At 40.7% G+C, this 15,560-nt stretch overlaps 1 protein-coding gene across 1 annotated transcript; it reads right to left on the bottom strand.

Moving 5' to 3' along the window:
- Window positions 1-6,208: 6,208 nt before the first annotated feature.
- On the bottom strand, window positions 6,209-7,138 carry LOC144366558 (olfactory receptor 2Y1B-like). The gene has a single exon (XM_078020802.1). The coding sequence runs from the start codon at window positions 7,136-7,138 to the stop codon at window positions 6,209-6,211; it is 930 nt and encodes a 309-aa protein (XP_077876928.1).
- Between the last annotated feature and the right edge of the window lie 8,422 nt (window positions 7,139-15,560).

Raw genomic sequence — 15,560 nt, 5'->3', positions numbered from 1 at the left:
AGCAATATTTAAATAGGCAATGAGAGTATGTTTTTGCTGTTTGTGCAAAATTATCTTTCCATTTCTTATCTTCATGTCTCAGAGGATGTCTCACTTGCCTCACAGAGAAGTAGTTTCTTGCTGTCTAACTACTGTGTCATGGAGCTGTGAGAAAAGCCACTTCCACCATCTTGTTTCCCCTATGTCTTTTATTTCTTCTTGAAGTATGAACTCAATAAGGATCCAGGTATTTTATTGCATTGAATTAATATGTTTCTTGAGCCACCCATCTGTTCAAATTGCTAAGACAATATACCTCACTTTGTGAGTTCCTTCGAGCTATTGGGGTCAAAGAGATGAAGGGAACCAGGTCCTCCCTGGTCTCTCCAGCCTGTATTTACCCAGGCAAATTGCTTTCTGTGTTTGAATTTCCCCTATTTTTCTAGTCTCAGATAAGCCTTTGGATCTCCTGGAGCCAGTTGCAGACCAGATCTGAATTTCCAGTTTCTGTTGGCACTGCTCTAACATAATCTCAAGTTAAGTCCAGACTTGATTCTCTGTGGATGATGGATAAACTCAGGATGTCCTTTGTGGACCATTTAATGAGTTGAACAGTCCATGAACTGGCTAGGGAAGTCTGCCTCTCCAGTCTGTTCATAGTAAATTCTTAGCTTTTTCCATCCCTGTGTGATAATTTCACTGCTCCAGTAAGCAACTTATCTCTAATTTTGTACCTTTTTTTTTGCTTAATATGCCCAAACTTTCCATTTTTCTAAGAGTCTCTGTCCAAAATTGAATATTAATGAAATTTCTTTTTTGTCTACCTCAGGGAGAAGCAATATTGCTGCTGCTTGAGTCCCAGGTAGCTGAGTGATGAGAAATGCTATTACACTCTCACAAGAGACATTTAGAACTCCAGATATCATAAAAAAATAACTTCCTCCAGGACACATTGAAAAAATGATCAAGTTTTGCCATCAGAGAAAATACCCCTTTATTGAGGAACAGCTCTGCATATTTATAGAGCCGGGGGCAGTTTGACAGTTATGACAGTTTAATGATTGAACAGTTTGACAGTTGGCTGGAGTGCTTTCTGATTGGTGGGTAAGGGTCATGTGAGCCAGCAGGGCTCATCATTGGACAGCTATTCTTGGGGGATGGGGAAATTAGTCTTTGGAGCCAGGGCTACTCCCAACATTCCCCCCTCTTTGTTATTAAATGAGAGTGGGCGCTGACTCATTCTGGCTGCTTCCTGCTGAGATGGGTCAATGTGGGAGAAAGAGAGGAGAGAAGTAAGGAGCCCCCACAGCGGGGCATAGAAGACAGGTATCAAGGAAGGTTTCTTGCCACCACAGATCCATGATGATGTCAATCCCCATTAGGCATAGGTCTCAAATGGAGGTATCATCATTAGCCAGGAGTTGTTAATTCCTGAGGAGAAGCTGGTTAAAAGCTTGATTAGAAATTTTACCCACCTGAGTCTGAATGAACTCTATGATAAAGGGAAGGAACAGACAGAGGGAGTTTTTATAGCCCAAATCTAATGGGGTCTCTGGATCTGCAAGATGCCTTGTTGGCACAAGGAGGGTTAAGTGTTCAGCCTTGAGTGAGGGCTTGGGCATTTGGGGTTGAAGCAAATAGGTGATAAAGAACCAGACAGAGGATTTGAGAAGCCAGGTCATCCTGCAGCTAACTTTGTTTGGCATGACCTGCAGACCAGCCTGTCCTGCACCTAACACCCTCAATTCCACTCTTCATTCCTAGTACAATCTAGCTCCCTCCCCTCTCTGTTAAGGCTGCTCTTCAAATTTTCTCCTAACTGGGTGTAACAGCTTGATTTTCTCAAAGGTGACCAAGGGAGGAATGGTGGCCCATTGTTTCCATATTTCCCTTTGAGAGCAGTCAGATCTATCCAGGTTTTATGTGAAACACCTCAACTTTAAATACTGATACTTGAAATTCTTATGAAACTAGGAAGGTAAACAAAACACACATGTCCCTCCTTAGGCCCAAAAGGCAACTGGTAAAGTGCTCTCTTCTGTGAGGAAGAGAAGGGGGTCTGGCTAGAGGGTGCTCTTAGGGTCACTTGCCTTTAAAGCTCTGTAGGATGGCTGATATTCAGAGATCACCATGCTCTGGACACCTAAGTGGTTTGTTTGTCAGAAGGACAACACACAATGGTCCCACTACCAGCCAGATCCAAGCAAGTAGGGGGCCGAGCCACTTGATAGGCCTTGGAATTTCCCATAGTCCAAATGGCTGCATGGGAGGATATGGAGGACATATTTGGAATCTGTATATAGGGAGAGGGTTTTTCCTCAAGAGCTCACATGCCCTTGTGACAGCTATGAGTTCAGCTTGTTGGTTGGTGGTATTGGGTGGGAGAGGTTTTGCCTCTATGATGGATGAGAAGGAAATGACAGCATATCCTGCCACTTTAACCCCTTCATGTAAAAGGAGCTACTATCTGAGAACGAGATGAGGTCTGAATAGGGCATGGGTCCCTCAGAAATGGTGGTAGGGCAGGGAAAAATCATCTCTAATACCTCCCAGCATTTGTGGATGGGATCTTCTGAGGGAAAAGATGGGAGGAGAGAGGCAGAGTTTACAACTCTGGAAGGACGAAGTGACTGTAGCCCCTTGTACGTGAGAAAATCCTTTAGATGGTGAGGAGATGAGATGGTTAGTGGGGAGCCAAAGGTAAGCTTGTGTGCTTCTTTCTGGAGGTCATGGGCTACTGCTAGGGCTCTGAGGCATGGGGGCCAGCCCCTGATGGTAGGGTATAACTGTTTGGATAGGCAGGCCACTAGTGCAAATGTGGGGCCATATTCCTGACCCAGAATGCCCAGACTTTGTCCCTGTTTTTCATGTACATAGAGGGTGAAGGGTTGGGAGAGGTTGGGGAGATGCAGGGCGGGTGCCCTGAGGAGGGTCTTTTTGTAAAGGGACCCAGCCAAACCCAATAAGGAGAGTCATCTTTGGTCTTTGGTGTAAGTATAGACACAATAAGCTGTTTTCTGTCTACTGTAATGGCCTTTTCCCCTTAAGAGATAGATAACCCTAGATACATGCTATTTGGGCCTTTTATGGAGAGGCCCAATATCCCTTTAAGAAATTAGGTAGGAGAACTGTGTCAAGAAATTAAGTAGGAGAACTGTGTCATCTGCTGAGTGCCCTTTGGCACTAAGAATTTGTAGAGGTTTGCAAGGGGCAGAGAGAGCAGGAATGGATTGGAGCAAGAAGAAAGCCTGGAAGAGATCACTTAGAATGGGATCCAGGGACCCAAAAAGGGGCCATCTGCTTTGGTTGTCTAAGGGATAAGTGGGCCAGGCCTGGGTGCTATATTTGATACAAGAGGCATTGTAGGGGAGAGTTGACCAGCAGATAGGACACATTACCTATGTAAGGAGGAGAGAAGAGGACTCAGAGAAGGAGGAAACTGATTTATTGGCAAAAGGGGCGTCCCCGCTAGAGCCAAAATATCAGGAGTGCCTAAGTGGCAGGTTTAAGCTACAGAGATTGGTCATCACTGAATCCTGACAGTTGAAGCTCTCATCCTGGACGGAGCCAGAGACATGGGAGACCTTGGCCAAGGCTTTTCAGGACCCCTCCTGGAGAGGCCAGATACTCCCAGGGCTGGAAAAAGGGGAGAGCAAGTGGAGGGTAATTGTTTCTCTAGTGGCCAAGTCTTAAGGTGAGAGGACTAGGACTTTTGAATCTGCCCAAGGAAGGTGTCCCTGAGGGCCACCATAGCCTTAAAGGCTGTGGTGGGGTGCTTTCCTCCCCGCAGGTGGGCAAAGAGATTTACCAGATGATAATCAACATATTGCAAGAGGGTGGATTCAGGGCACTGGGGGTGAAAAGTTTGGAGGTCGGAGGCCAAGGTTTGTCCAAAGAGATGTCAACTATCTCAAAATCCCTGAGGAAGGACAGTCCAGGTTAAAGGCAAAAAGATATACTTTAAAGCTATGACGGAGGAGTGGGTGGTAGTGTGGGGGATCTGAGACAGCAGAGTGTATGGGTTGGGAACCAAAGGATGTATGGGCCTAACGGAGGTGTTGTCAACTTGATTGATTGAATTAAGAGATGCCAAAGATTATGAGGCTTCTAGGTGTGTCAGTGAGGTATCTTGGAATGACTGGAGATGGGGTAGTGAACTAAAGTGAAAACCTCCCTAAGCATGGGCAGCACCAATATGCTGGAGGCTTGGATGGCTTAAAGGTTGGGAGAACAAGGAAGCAGCAGCAGATGCAAGCTCCATTCTTCTTGAACAGGTTCTTGATTGCTGCTGTGGACACCTGAGGATATCAGATTTTTGCTTCTTCACTCTTCCACAGGGGATTCTGCCAGTGATTCTCCAGGGAGTTTCCAGAAGCTTTTGACCTCTAACTGGGGTAGCATCATTGATCCTTCTTGCTTCGAGGCATCTTGGACTGTGCAGCTACAGGTTCCTCTAGGTGTCCAGCCTACAGATGGCCATTGTGAACTATCCAGCCAGTATAATAAATTCCCTGATTATAATCACACTTCTTGTTGATTCAGTTTTTCTACAAAAAACTGACCAATACACTAGCCTCAAAATAAAAAGGATTAAAAGTAAAAAGCTGCTGGGGTTGTGGCTCAGTGGCTAAGCATCCTTGGAATTCAATCCTTGGTCCCCAAATAAAGAAAAAAAAAAATAGAAGGATGACCATTACAGTAGAGGAAGGGGACCAGGGAGAGGGAGTGGAGATTGAAAGAAGTACTGAGGACAGAATTTGAGTAAATTATTTAAATTACTTGGTTCCTGTGGTGTGTGTTCAAAGACAGATAACTCAGGCCTAGGATAGGAAAAAGGTAATCCAGTTTCCATTGAGGTTAGGGATAGAGAGAGGGAGAAGAGGAAAAGAAAACATACCCATTTGAACTAAGCCTCAGTGGCAGAGCAGCCAGGGCTACATATACACTATGAAGTGGACAAATGTTACTACAGGAACTTCTCTCTTGTGTTCTGTTTTTTGGGGGACATTATTTCTTTATGATGACACTGGTGTTGAGAATTAGGTTCAGGTTCTCTTCTGCCAGTGTTTAAGACTGAACTGTCCAGAAATGTTGAGTCAAGGGCAAAGAGTTTTATTTAAAAGACAGAAAACACACACACACACACACACACACACACACACACACACACACACACACACGGAAAAAGGCTCTGCCACAGGGGGGTCCTAGATTTGCCCAAGGGAGTAGGGGTGTCCTTCCTTTTTCATACATTTTAGTTTTGCTTTCTTCTCATGCTCCCTCCTCCTCTTATCTTGCCTACATGACCAACAGTTGGGCCAACAGAAGCCTCCCAGCAGTACAGGCAGGAAGGGAACAGCCCAGTGGGCATTCATTACCACCACCATGCAGGGAGGAACAATTCCCTGGAGGTAGGTAACCTTGAGAACAGATTGAAGAAGATGGGTATGTTCAGGGGGTATTAGCATTTTATTTCCTCTAGAATCAGTCCCCAAGTTCCTCACCCATTCATTAGTTACCTACACTGACTGTCCTTTTGCCCCTGGCCTAAACAGATGTCATGACTAACACACATGGTGCAAGTAATAAGACTTTTATTCTTTTCTTTTTTCAATGCCATACTACATATTTTGCTTTTTTCCTTGAGTAGGTAAATGACATTCACCTTGAGACCATATCTGCTCAGAATAGGGCATCTGAGCAGGACTCCTTATTTGCTAATAACTGTTATGACCAGAAGGCTAGAGGAATAACTATTGTTTGATACAGTAGAAATAGGACTGAGTTGTGTGGGAAGGTCGTCAGGGTCCCAATTTATTAAAAAAACTACAAGTGAACATATGCCTTTCCCATTTAGGCACACTGAGAGTTAATGACAATACTGGAACTCAGTCTCTTTGAAAAAGGGTTACCACATTTAGTTAGTCTTCCCTGGCTCTCAGACATGTATAGACTCCATCCCTATTCTCCACATATGGCAAAATGTACTCTCTTGTCAAGTTCATTCTTTTTGAATATTGTGACACAAAAAAGACTTACTCCCTCCTGAAAAATAATCATAAAAACACTGAATTAGAAATTCCCACTTGCAACATCCCAGAAGGAATTTATTGGTATTCTGAGGACCCAAGAAGGCTGTTTTCTAGTGGCCAATTGCCTCCAAAGAAAAGGCTAGTTTTTAGGAAATGCAAGTTACCATGGAAAATGTAATTTGTTTCCCCTCCTACCTTCAATCTCTGCTTCTCCCTAGTACCTTCAAGAAAGCCCCCTTCACATCCTTGTTCCTTAGGGTATAGATCAGAGGATTGAGCATAGGAGTAATGATAGTATAAAAAAGGGCAGCAAATTTTCCTTCACTCTCAGAGTAACTGCCTGTAGGTTGGAGGTATGTGTAGATGGCTGAGCCATAAAAAAGGCAAACCACTAGGAGGTGGGAGCCACATGTCCCCAAAGCCTTTCTACCCCCAGCCATTGACTTGATCCCCAGCACTGCCTGAGCAATATGTGCATAGGAGCCTACTATCAGTGCTGCAGGAAAGACCAAGATTATGGCTCGAGCCACAAACATCTTGGCCTCTGTTCCTCCTGTATCCTCACAAGCCAACTTCAGTAGTACAGGCATCTCACAAAAGAAGTGATTCAACTGATTTCCACAGAGAGGCATGGCCATCATGAGTCCTGTCTGAATCAGAGAGTTCATGAGGCCTCCCACCCAGGAGGCAACAGTCAGTGCCTGGCAGAAATGAGGGTGCATGATGGTTGTGTAGTGGAGTGGACGACACACAGCAGCATAGCGGTCAAAGGCCATCACTACCAGGAGTACACACTCAGTGGAGCCCAAGGCAAGAGATATGAAGAGCTGGGCCACACACCCTCCATAGCTGATGGTCCTGTCAAGTCTGGAGAGGTTGATCAGCAGCTGGGGCACAGTGCTGGTGGTATAGCAGAGGTCCAGGAAGGAGAGGTGGCAGAGGAAGAAGTACATGGGCGTGTGTAGTCGAGGGTCCAGTCTTGAGAGAGCAATGATGCTGGTGTTGCCAAAGAGTGTCAGAGAGTAGAAAATTGAAATAAAAGCAAAAAGGGTGAATTCCAGTTGAGGCCAGTCTGAGAAGCCTACCAAAATGAAGCCATCTTCAATACTGGTATTCTTACTTCTCATAGTCATTTCCTTGCCCAAACAACAGAAAAAGATTGATGCCTCTTCTGAAGAAATTGAATTAAAATATTATTTTCACTGTTCCCTGTGTATTCCTACATGTATTCCCTATGTATTCCTAAAGCATACATTTAATTTACACTTTGCTATTTAGTTCAGTTCCATTCAGTCTTCTATTCCTACTCTTCTCTTCTGTAGTGTGGAGATTAGGAATGATGGCCCTTTTTGTGAGCCCTATTCCCACTGCCTGTGTATTCCATGATTTGAGGCAATCTATTCAATATTTTTGACATGATGCTTACTTGTCTGAACATATAGATGATGTATTGCCTCCCTCCACTGAGACAAGAATCCAATGCAATCAGGTAAACATTGCTTTTAAAGAAATCTAATTTGTTGCTGAGAGTGTAGCTCAGTAGTAAGTACTTCCCTGGAATGCAGAGACCCTTGGTTCAATCGCCAGTACCACAAACAAAATAAAAATCTAAAGTATAAAAACGTAAGATCAGTATTCTATTTTGTTCTCTTTGTCATTTTCTTGGTCTAGTAGGTAAGATTTTTCAGTGTGTTCATGTTCAGGTCTTATGAGGCAGAGATCCAAAGTTGGTCTCCTGGGGCTGGGGATGTAGCTCAATTGGTAGAATACTTCCCTCATGTACACAAGGCCCTCTATTCAATCCCTAGCACCACAAAAAATAAAAATTGGATTCTGGTGCTCCTCCACTTTCTTCTGTTCAGAGAATAACTTCAATACACCAATCCTGAAATCCTTACTCATGATCAACTACCATCTGGTCACTTAGGACCAGAAAGAGTAGAGATGCATCCCTTTAGGGCATAAATAATTCATAACAGATACAGTCCTTATGATGAGTCATCATCTTTGGAGTATCTCCACCTGTTTATCTAAGTCACAAATCCATCCTTCCACTCCCCAGGAAGAGTTGTTCTCTCCTCTCTAATCCAATCCTTTTTGCAGAGTTTCTCTCTAGCACTTGTTACACCCACTTGACGTCTTTTATACATTTGTATCCTACTCCAAGCCATGTGCAGAACACAGTCAGTTTAAAAATACTAATATCCTCTCTTAGGGGTAAATTCACTTTACTTTTGTTCATGATATAACTAGATGCTAAGGAACTTTTTCTGAATGAAACATTTGACACTCCCATTACATCTGATGAAAATCTATTTCCTCTACGAAACCATAGGATTAATGGTCTACACACTTTAATAAATTATGGCAGTGAAATATGTGTAAAATTGCTTTTTACTTGAAAGATTGATATTTCTTATTGTTAAAATCTGAATAACATATAAGGAAATTTACCAGAAACCAAAATAATGAAAAACAAAAAAAAACCCCATGAACAATAGAAGTTTAGCCTATGCTCAACATGAGAAGTTTTTGCCAAATTAACACATTCTTCTTTTCATTATGTCTGCTGTACTGAAACATCATTAACAGTGCCTTAGTGCAGGATGACTGATTCCAGTAAAGTATTTAAGTGCCATGGTTCGTGCCCTTGTGGAAAAGATGGAGAAAATGTAAATTATAAAGACAAAGTGTTAATACACATGTAATATGACCAACAAGATGGGTTTTGGATGAACACCTCAGTAAATTAACTGTTGAAGTCTGCAGTCAGATCCCTACATATCAACTTTATTACTTCCCATTTCACCTGTTATGAAATTTCAATTCTGTGAGTCTCCAATCACTTAACTGTAAAAAAGCAAAGCAAAGCAAAAACAAATCCTTATTTCACAAGATTTTGATTTGGATTAAAGGATCTCATACATTCTGAAGTACCAAATTATGTAATATATACTTTTAACACTTGTCTGTCTACACTAGTAATCTTTACATACCATCCAACTGGGGCCTGCTTAGTTCTTTTATCATTTTATTCCCCTTTCCTCATAAAATACCTGGAGAAGAAAAGGTCTTAGTAAAGATCTTTGAATGAACTGGTGAATAAGTTCTACATCCCAGTACTGCTCTTAGTGCACATAAATGTCGAGAAATATTTATTTTCTGTTCATCAGGAAAGAATCCGCACTTTTTCTCATTTATTGGCAAAGGGGTTTTAACTATTCCTGCTTCATATGTTTATCAATGATATTTATACTAACATACAGGAATGCTTAGGTAGACATAGAAGATGGTTACATGAAAAATGTTGGAAATGTAATCCAAAAGGATTTCAAAATCATGAAGCAAAGTCATAAAGCAATAAGTGGACACCATAGTATATAAGTTAACACTGAACAGGGAAAATTGAACCCAGCTTTTAAAGCTTTGAAACCTCAGTTGAACAGATAGAATGGAGGAAACCACAATTGAAAGCTTGATAGTTATTTAAATAAACAGTGGGTGATACTGATCAAAACTTCAGAATAAGGCAGCAGCACTTTTGAAATTTACCAAATGAAAGCTCATACTAGATGAAAATCATGATATATAACCTTCACCACTCTAGTTTAGAATCTAAAGATCATTTCTGCATAGATATTTGTACCATCTGGTAATCTCTCCCTTATAAAGAATCTCAAAATGAGAACTAGTTTAATGAAGCTCTTGCCTCATTTCTTCACCCATAGTTTTTTTCCTTCTTTATTTCTTTGCATCCCTTGGTTCCTGTTTTAATCTTTATGGGAATATCTGTGTTTGATTCCTTAATCTATTATATCAACTATTTTCTTGGTAATTTCCTTAATTTATTTTCTTTCTTTCTTGTTCATTCATTTCTGGAAATTTTTCACTAGTTTGTGGTCTCCATAATTAACATCAGATTCATAGATTGACCTATCTAGTTCAGGTTTGTAGTTCTAGTACTGAGAGAAATGACTAGCACATGAAAGTGCTCCATATGTCCCTGAACCTGTGGGAACCCATGTGCACAGTTCTTTCACAGGTCCTTATAAAGGCATGAAGACTTATAGCAATTTCAGTTTTATTTATAAACTGTGTTGTGGAGATGTCCATATTTCTTTGGAATCAAGTGTGAAAGAAGAGTCCCAATCCTATGTAGCTCAAAGTCAAGAATTTTTTCTATCACTGCTCAATCATGTTGACTATCTTCTGCCTGAACAGGAACTTTTGCTTTGGAGACTGTGTACTACTATCTAATCTCTACGGTCCTTCTGAAAATGGGCTGAGGTGCAGAACTACAGTATCGATACACATATCCACATGAAGTGTTCTGTTAAACTTCTGAAACTGATGCTAGTGACTCTGTGTTCAGCATGACTCACCTTGTTCTCCTTGTATTGGCCACACATCTGTCATTCAAGAACCAGTTGCTACAGTGTGATACTTTCTCCATACCTCATAGAGCATTTCTCATGGTCTTAGTATTTCTCATGGCTTATCTTATGCCCATACCTGAAAATCACAAAAAGAGAATCTCTCTGGAAACCAGGAGTATGCTCTGTCTTTCAAGAACAGTTGACAGCTCTCTCACACACAGAATCCAGTGATGGACCTCTGTAGATTCCATACATTATTCCTAGTCCTACATCTCATAACTCAGAAATGACGTGACCCTGGAGGGTGGGGACAACTTATTTGTGGAGTACCCAAATAAGCAAAAACCTCCCAACTGACAGTCCTCCAAATGCTGAGGAAAAACTAATTACAACAGGCAAGTTTTATTGGCTTCCATACTCCTTAACTGAAGATGACTTCTTGAAAATATCCACTTCCTTTCACCTTGCCCAAATCTTTCATCCCAGTAAAGAATAGAAATGTTAGGCTGATACAATTGTTTCCTAATGATTCACTTTTGCATCCCAGACATCACTGTGTTCATGATTTATCCTTCTACAACTTCATATTGAAATAAAAGTATAGTACCTAAAACTCTGCACTGATCAGTTAGCATAAGGAGTACCATGCAAGTTCTTGGGGTGTAGACAAAAGAGAACCAAAGGACAATTGAACTGATAGAACAATTGAACCAAAAGGACAGCTATTAACCTCCTGCATGAGAAACAGGGGGTGTTTCTTGAGTTTTTATACTAGAAGAGGAAAATTCAAGCATGACATTTGTATCTGTGTTTAAACTTGTGTCTTATGGGAAAAGCTGTAAATTTGCTTTGTTCTTCTCAAAAGGCCATCAATCAGGTGAAATTCACAACACTGCAGATAGTAGCTCAGTATAAAGAAAAGTTTGAAAAAGAGAGCCATGTGAAAAATAGAATTCCTGAAAAGGAAGTGATATTATTGTAACTTGAAAGTTTCCTGCTAGTTCAGAGCCTGAAAGCTGATCCTTTCAGGATATTGTAAAAATATTCCTGAATTATTTTAAAGATGTAGTTTTGACAGATGGTTTGGAGCATCTTATCAAGCCCTGATCTACATTTTTTAACCTTAAATTATCTTTCTAAAACTTAACCTCTATTCCTAATCTCCTCGACACCCAAAACACACTTTGACATTTGTATCTTTGGTTTTCTGTACTATAAAGTTCAGTGACCACCAGTGTTCAACTCTGTGTGTTTGTGTCTTTGTATGTGTGCACATTCATGTGTCTCTGCGTGTTGTGTATAAATAATAAACATCTCCATCAGAAATACTGTTCAAATTTTTTCTCAATAATGTTAGTATTATATCCTTCAGTTAGTATTATATCCTTCTAATTTAACACTTTTGTCAGACTATAATGAAACCACATTAAAGCCAGAAAGTTGAATCTCTCTCTAAGCAAAAAAGGAAATTATACAAATTCCTTCCCCATCATCTTCATAGTTAACCATGTCTTCTTAAATTTGAATCTAAGTTTTACTTCCTCCTATTATGTCTGCATGTGTAGTTTTGGGGAGACTAAACCAGTTATAAAACCTTACTAGACACCAAAGCATTCTTCTACCAGCCTCCAAAACCATCTCCTACACAGACTCAAACATTCTGTGGTCTGAACCCTATCCATTTCTCATAATATTCAAAATTACTTTAAGTCAACACTCATACTCTACATAAAATCTTGTTCTCCTATAATTTATGCAGTTGCAAAGAATACGATGCAAGTGAGCATCTTTATTCTTGACAAGCTGCCTGTAGTTGGGTGTGTGGATAGATGGATGCATCATAGAAAACAAAAGTCTTTATCAGAGAATATATATATTTGCTTTAAATCCAGGGTTAATTGCCTAGTGGAATATTTCTTATTTTGTGTTTTTATTTCCTGGGAAGCCAGAGGAGCCCACCCTGTCAGTACTCACCCAGACTTCCAGGGAAGAAAACTACTGAATTTACCACCCTCAAGTTTTCTATTGATTTCAAAGCAGATGTGAACCTGTTAGCATCTGGAGATGTCTCAGTTAGACATATTCTTCTGTTATGCTTATTTCCTTTGTAGAGTGAGACCTTAGATCAGATGTTCTGTCCTGGAGAAATCATGACTACAGCTTGTTCCTCTTCAGCAGGGAGCTTGCTGAGACTCAAAACCTAGAAGGTGGGTGCATCCCCACCAGTAAGCCACCCCAGCTCAAGCTAGCCAGCTGACCAGCAAGAAGCTGGTGTATTGTCAGACTACCACTTGACTCTAAGGCTGAAGACACCACTTCTGCCCTTGGGCATTGCCAAGGTCTTCTTTAGAGCAGTGGAGGGAGAGAGTTGTTTACCAAGTGCAACCTTGGAGATCTTTGGGTCCCAAAGGGGCAATTATAATCAACTTACTGGCTCAAGATCTGCCTTGGAGCCCTAAGTTCTATTTCCCAAACCAAAGTAGTCAATTCATTGTCCTCAGACCACATGTTCTTGCTTGGCTCATGTGTCTCTGCAGCCTGGGATTCCTCCCACTTTCCTACTTCAGCCCCCATCCTGACAGTCCTTCACCAGCCATGCAATCTTCCATGACCTAATTGAAGCCATCATGTTCTCAACACACCTAAAATCTTTTTCTTCTCTGGAATCTTTATACAACTATTAAATTTTCATTTATGTATATTGTTGATCCAATAAAATTGTGTTTTTTTCCCCTTAATGACAAGGTCGTTGCTCTCTTTTTTTCTTTTCTACTTTTCATACTTCTACCATAAAATACTATGCACAATTATAAGAGAAAGAGGGGAATAAATTACTTCCAAGAGGATAGGAAATGAACTCTTTGAAAACCTCATGCCTAAAAGAAAAATAATAACTAATCCTTGTAGTGTTTCTTGTGTATTAGGCACTGTTCCAGAACAACTAAGAATATAAAGATTTCCCCCAGGTGCTATAAGACAAAAGAAAGACAAAAGGCTCAGTGACAGAATGACAGAAGTGTGATTCAGAGTGGCAGCAAAACCAGTTGAATATCCCATTATTTGGGCCAGAAAGAGGAGCATATTTATGGGTTAGAACAAAACTATTTTCGTCCTGACTGAAGTGTATCTGGTTTATCATAAGATAATATTGAAGAGACAGGGGCAGCCCTAGAACCAGGATCCAGTTGTAAAGTTCTGCATATGACTCCAATGATTTCATTTACTTATGGTTTGCTGAAAAATTATGCAGGAAAACACAGCTAGGGTATAACTCAGCCAGGGTTACTCACAAGGAATCATAATGGTTGTACCTCACATCTTGGCTGGAATCATGTCAAACTGACCCTACACAGGCACTCTTCTAAGAATTTATCCTCACATTAACTTTGTGGTAATAGCCACTGCCATTCCTGTTCTATAGAAGAAGATACTAAGGCACAAAAGGGTTCAATTAAGTTTTTCATGGTTATATCACAGCTGTCCATGGCCAGCCCAAGAAACTAAAGCCAGGTATGAATAGATAAAGTAGAATCCCATTTACAGTGGATTTAAGGTTTTTATTTTTTTAAAAAGAAGGGAGTGTTTCTGTACACAAACACACACATTCTCTCTCTCTCTCTCTCTCTCTCTCTCTCTCTCTCTCTCTCTCTCTCTCTCACACACACACACACACACACACACCACCACCACCACCACCACCACCACCACCACCACCACAACCACCACCACCACCATCATATAGCCTAGTTATGTCAGGCCAAACCATCTAGATTTCTGAAATTACAATCCATAACGTTCACACCACAAAGAATTTGTTATTGGTAGCCAAGCCAGGGAATCTGCCTAGATACCAGCTGGATAAACCTGGCTGCCACCCCCCACCCCATGTAAGAAATAAGCAAACATAAAAAGGAAAAATAATCTGGGCATAAAGGTGCACATGTGTAATTTGGAAGACTGAGGCAGGTGGATCACAAGTTTGAGGCCAGCCTCAGCAACTTAGTAAGACCCTCAGCAGCTTATTTTATATTCAAAATAAAATATACAAAGTGTGGCTCAGTGATTAAGCACCCCTGGGTTCAATCCCCAGTGCAGAATAAACAAACACAAAATGCAAAATGAAAACATGGATTTATTGTGGTTTGACCAGAACTGGGAAAAGCAGCTTGTCTGTCTCTCCATTGATTTTAGATTAGCAGATTTAGCTAGGCTGTCCTAGCCAAGGAACATGTCACAGTTCCTGTTTGCTGGGCCTGTGGGTATATTCTTGGTATTCATTCTCAGCATGAGGAAATTCAGAGAGTAAAAAAATAGCTTTTATCAGGAAACTGGGGATTAGGTACAACTTGGAGCTTTTAATTTTAATGGGTCCCTGCTACAGCTCCCTCATCTTATTTAGGCCTCAGTCTTGTGGGTACTGTGGTGTGGTGTCATCTGGCTGACAGTTTATTATTGGATCAGTGTATAGATACCATCAAGGAACTCTGAAGCAGGAGGGGCCAGATTCCTTTCCCTGGAGGAGAAAAAGTCTGAAATATTGACCAGTTCTGCTGATGGGAAAGACTTCAGTGTTAAATCAAGGAAAAAAAACCTCCTCTTTAGCCTGAGTGGATTTTGATTGGATTTGACAAGTGACTATCTAACTTCCCCTATCTCTGAATGATTTCCTCTGAAGATATTGATGATTATTTATCAAACAGGATTCCATGAAGCAGGAGCTTTGTTCCACTCATTGATCTGATTGGTCTCCAGTTAGAGGGAGAGTAAGGCTCTGTGAATCCAACAATGAAAGACCACCTTCTAATCCAAATTTGAACAGTTCTTAGGTGAAATTTAGTAGCAATCCACTGTTAAGAATCTTGACACCAATACAGTCAAACCAATTCCAGTTTGTATAGTACATTAGAACTAATAAACATAACTCCTTTAGTTCTATTTTATTAAAATAATATGTCTACAAAAAAAACTTCTTTCAGATTATTGCAATAAACAGTGCCTGTTAGCTAAAGACTGTCTAATCCACAAAGGTAACATCATTTGAGTACAAAGCTCATCATCACATTTAACAACATCTGTAGAATTTTTTAGATACGTTCCACAGAACTGCAAATTTTTGAATACAGACTGTAAAATTAATTAATAAATAACACATGTATCCATGCACACATATGTA

The sequence above is a fragment of the Ictidomys tridecemlineatus genome, chromosome 1 (genome assembly GCF_052094955.1).
Source record: "Ictidomys tridecemlineatus isolate mIctTri1 chromosome 1, mIctTri1.hap1, whole genome shotgun sequence".
In the NCBI taxonomy this organism is placed as follows: Eukaryota; Metazoa; Chordata; class Mammalia; order Rodentia; family Sciuridae; genus Ictidomys; species Ictidomys tridecemlineatus.
Note: the sequence above shows the minus strand (reverse complement) of the source record. Positions and strands in the feature narration are given on the sequence as shown.

Coding starts and splice junctions, on each gene's coding strand:
- LOC144366558 (XM_078020802.1), bottom strand. CDS start 7,138: ATGAGAAGTAAGAATACCAGTATTGAAGATGGCTTCATTTTGGTAGGC.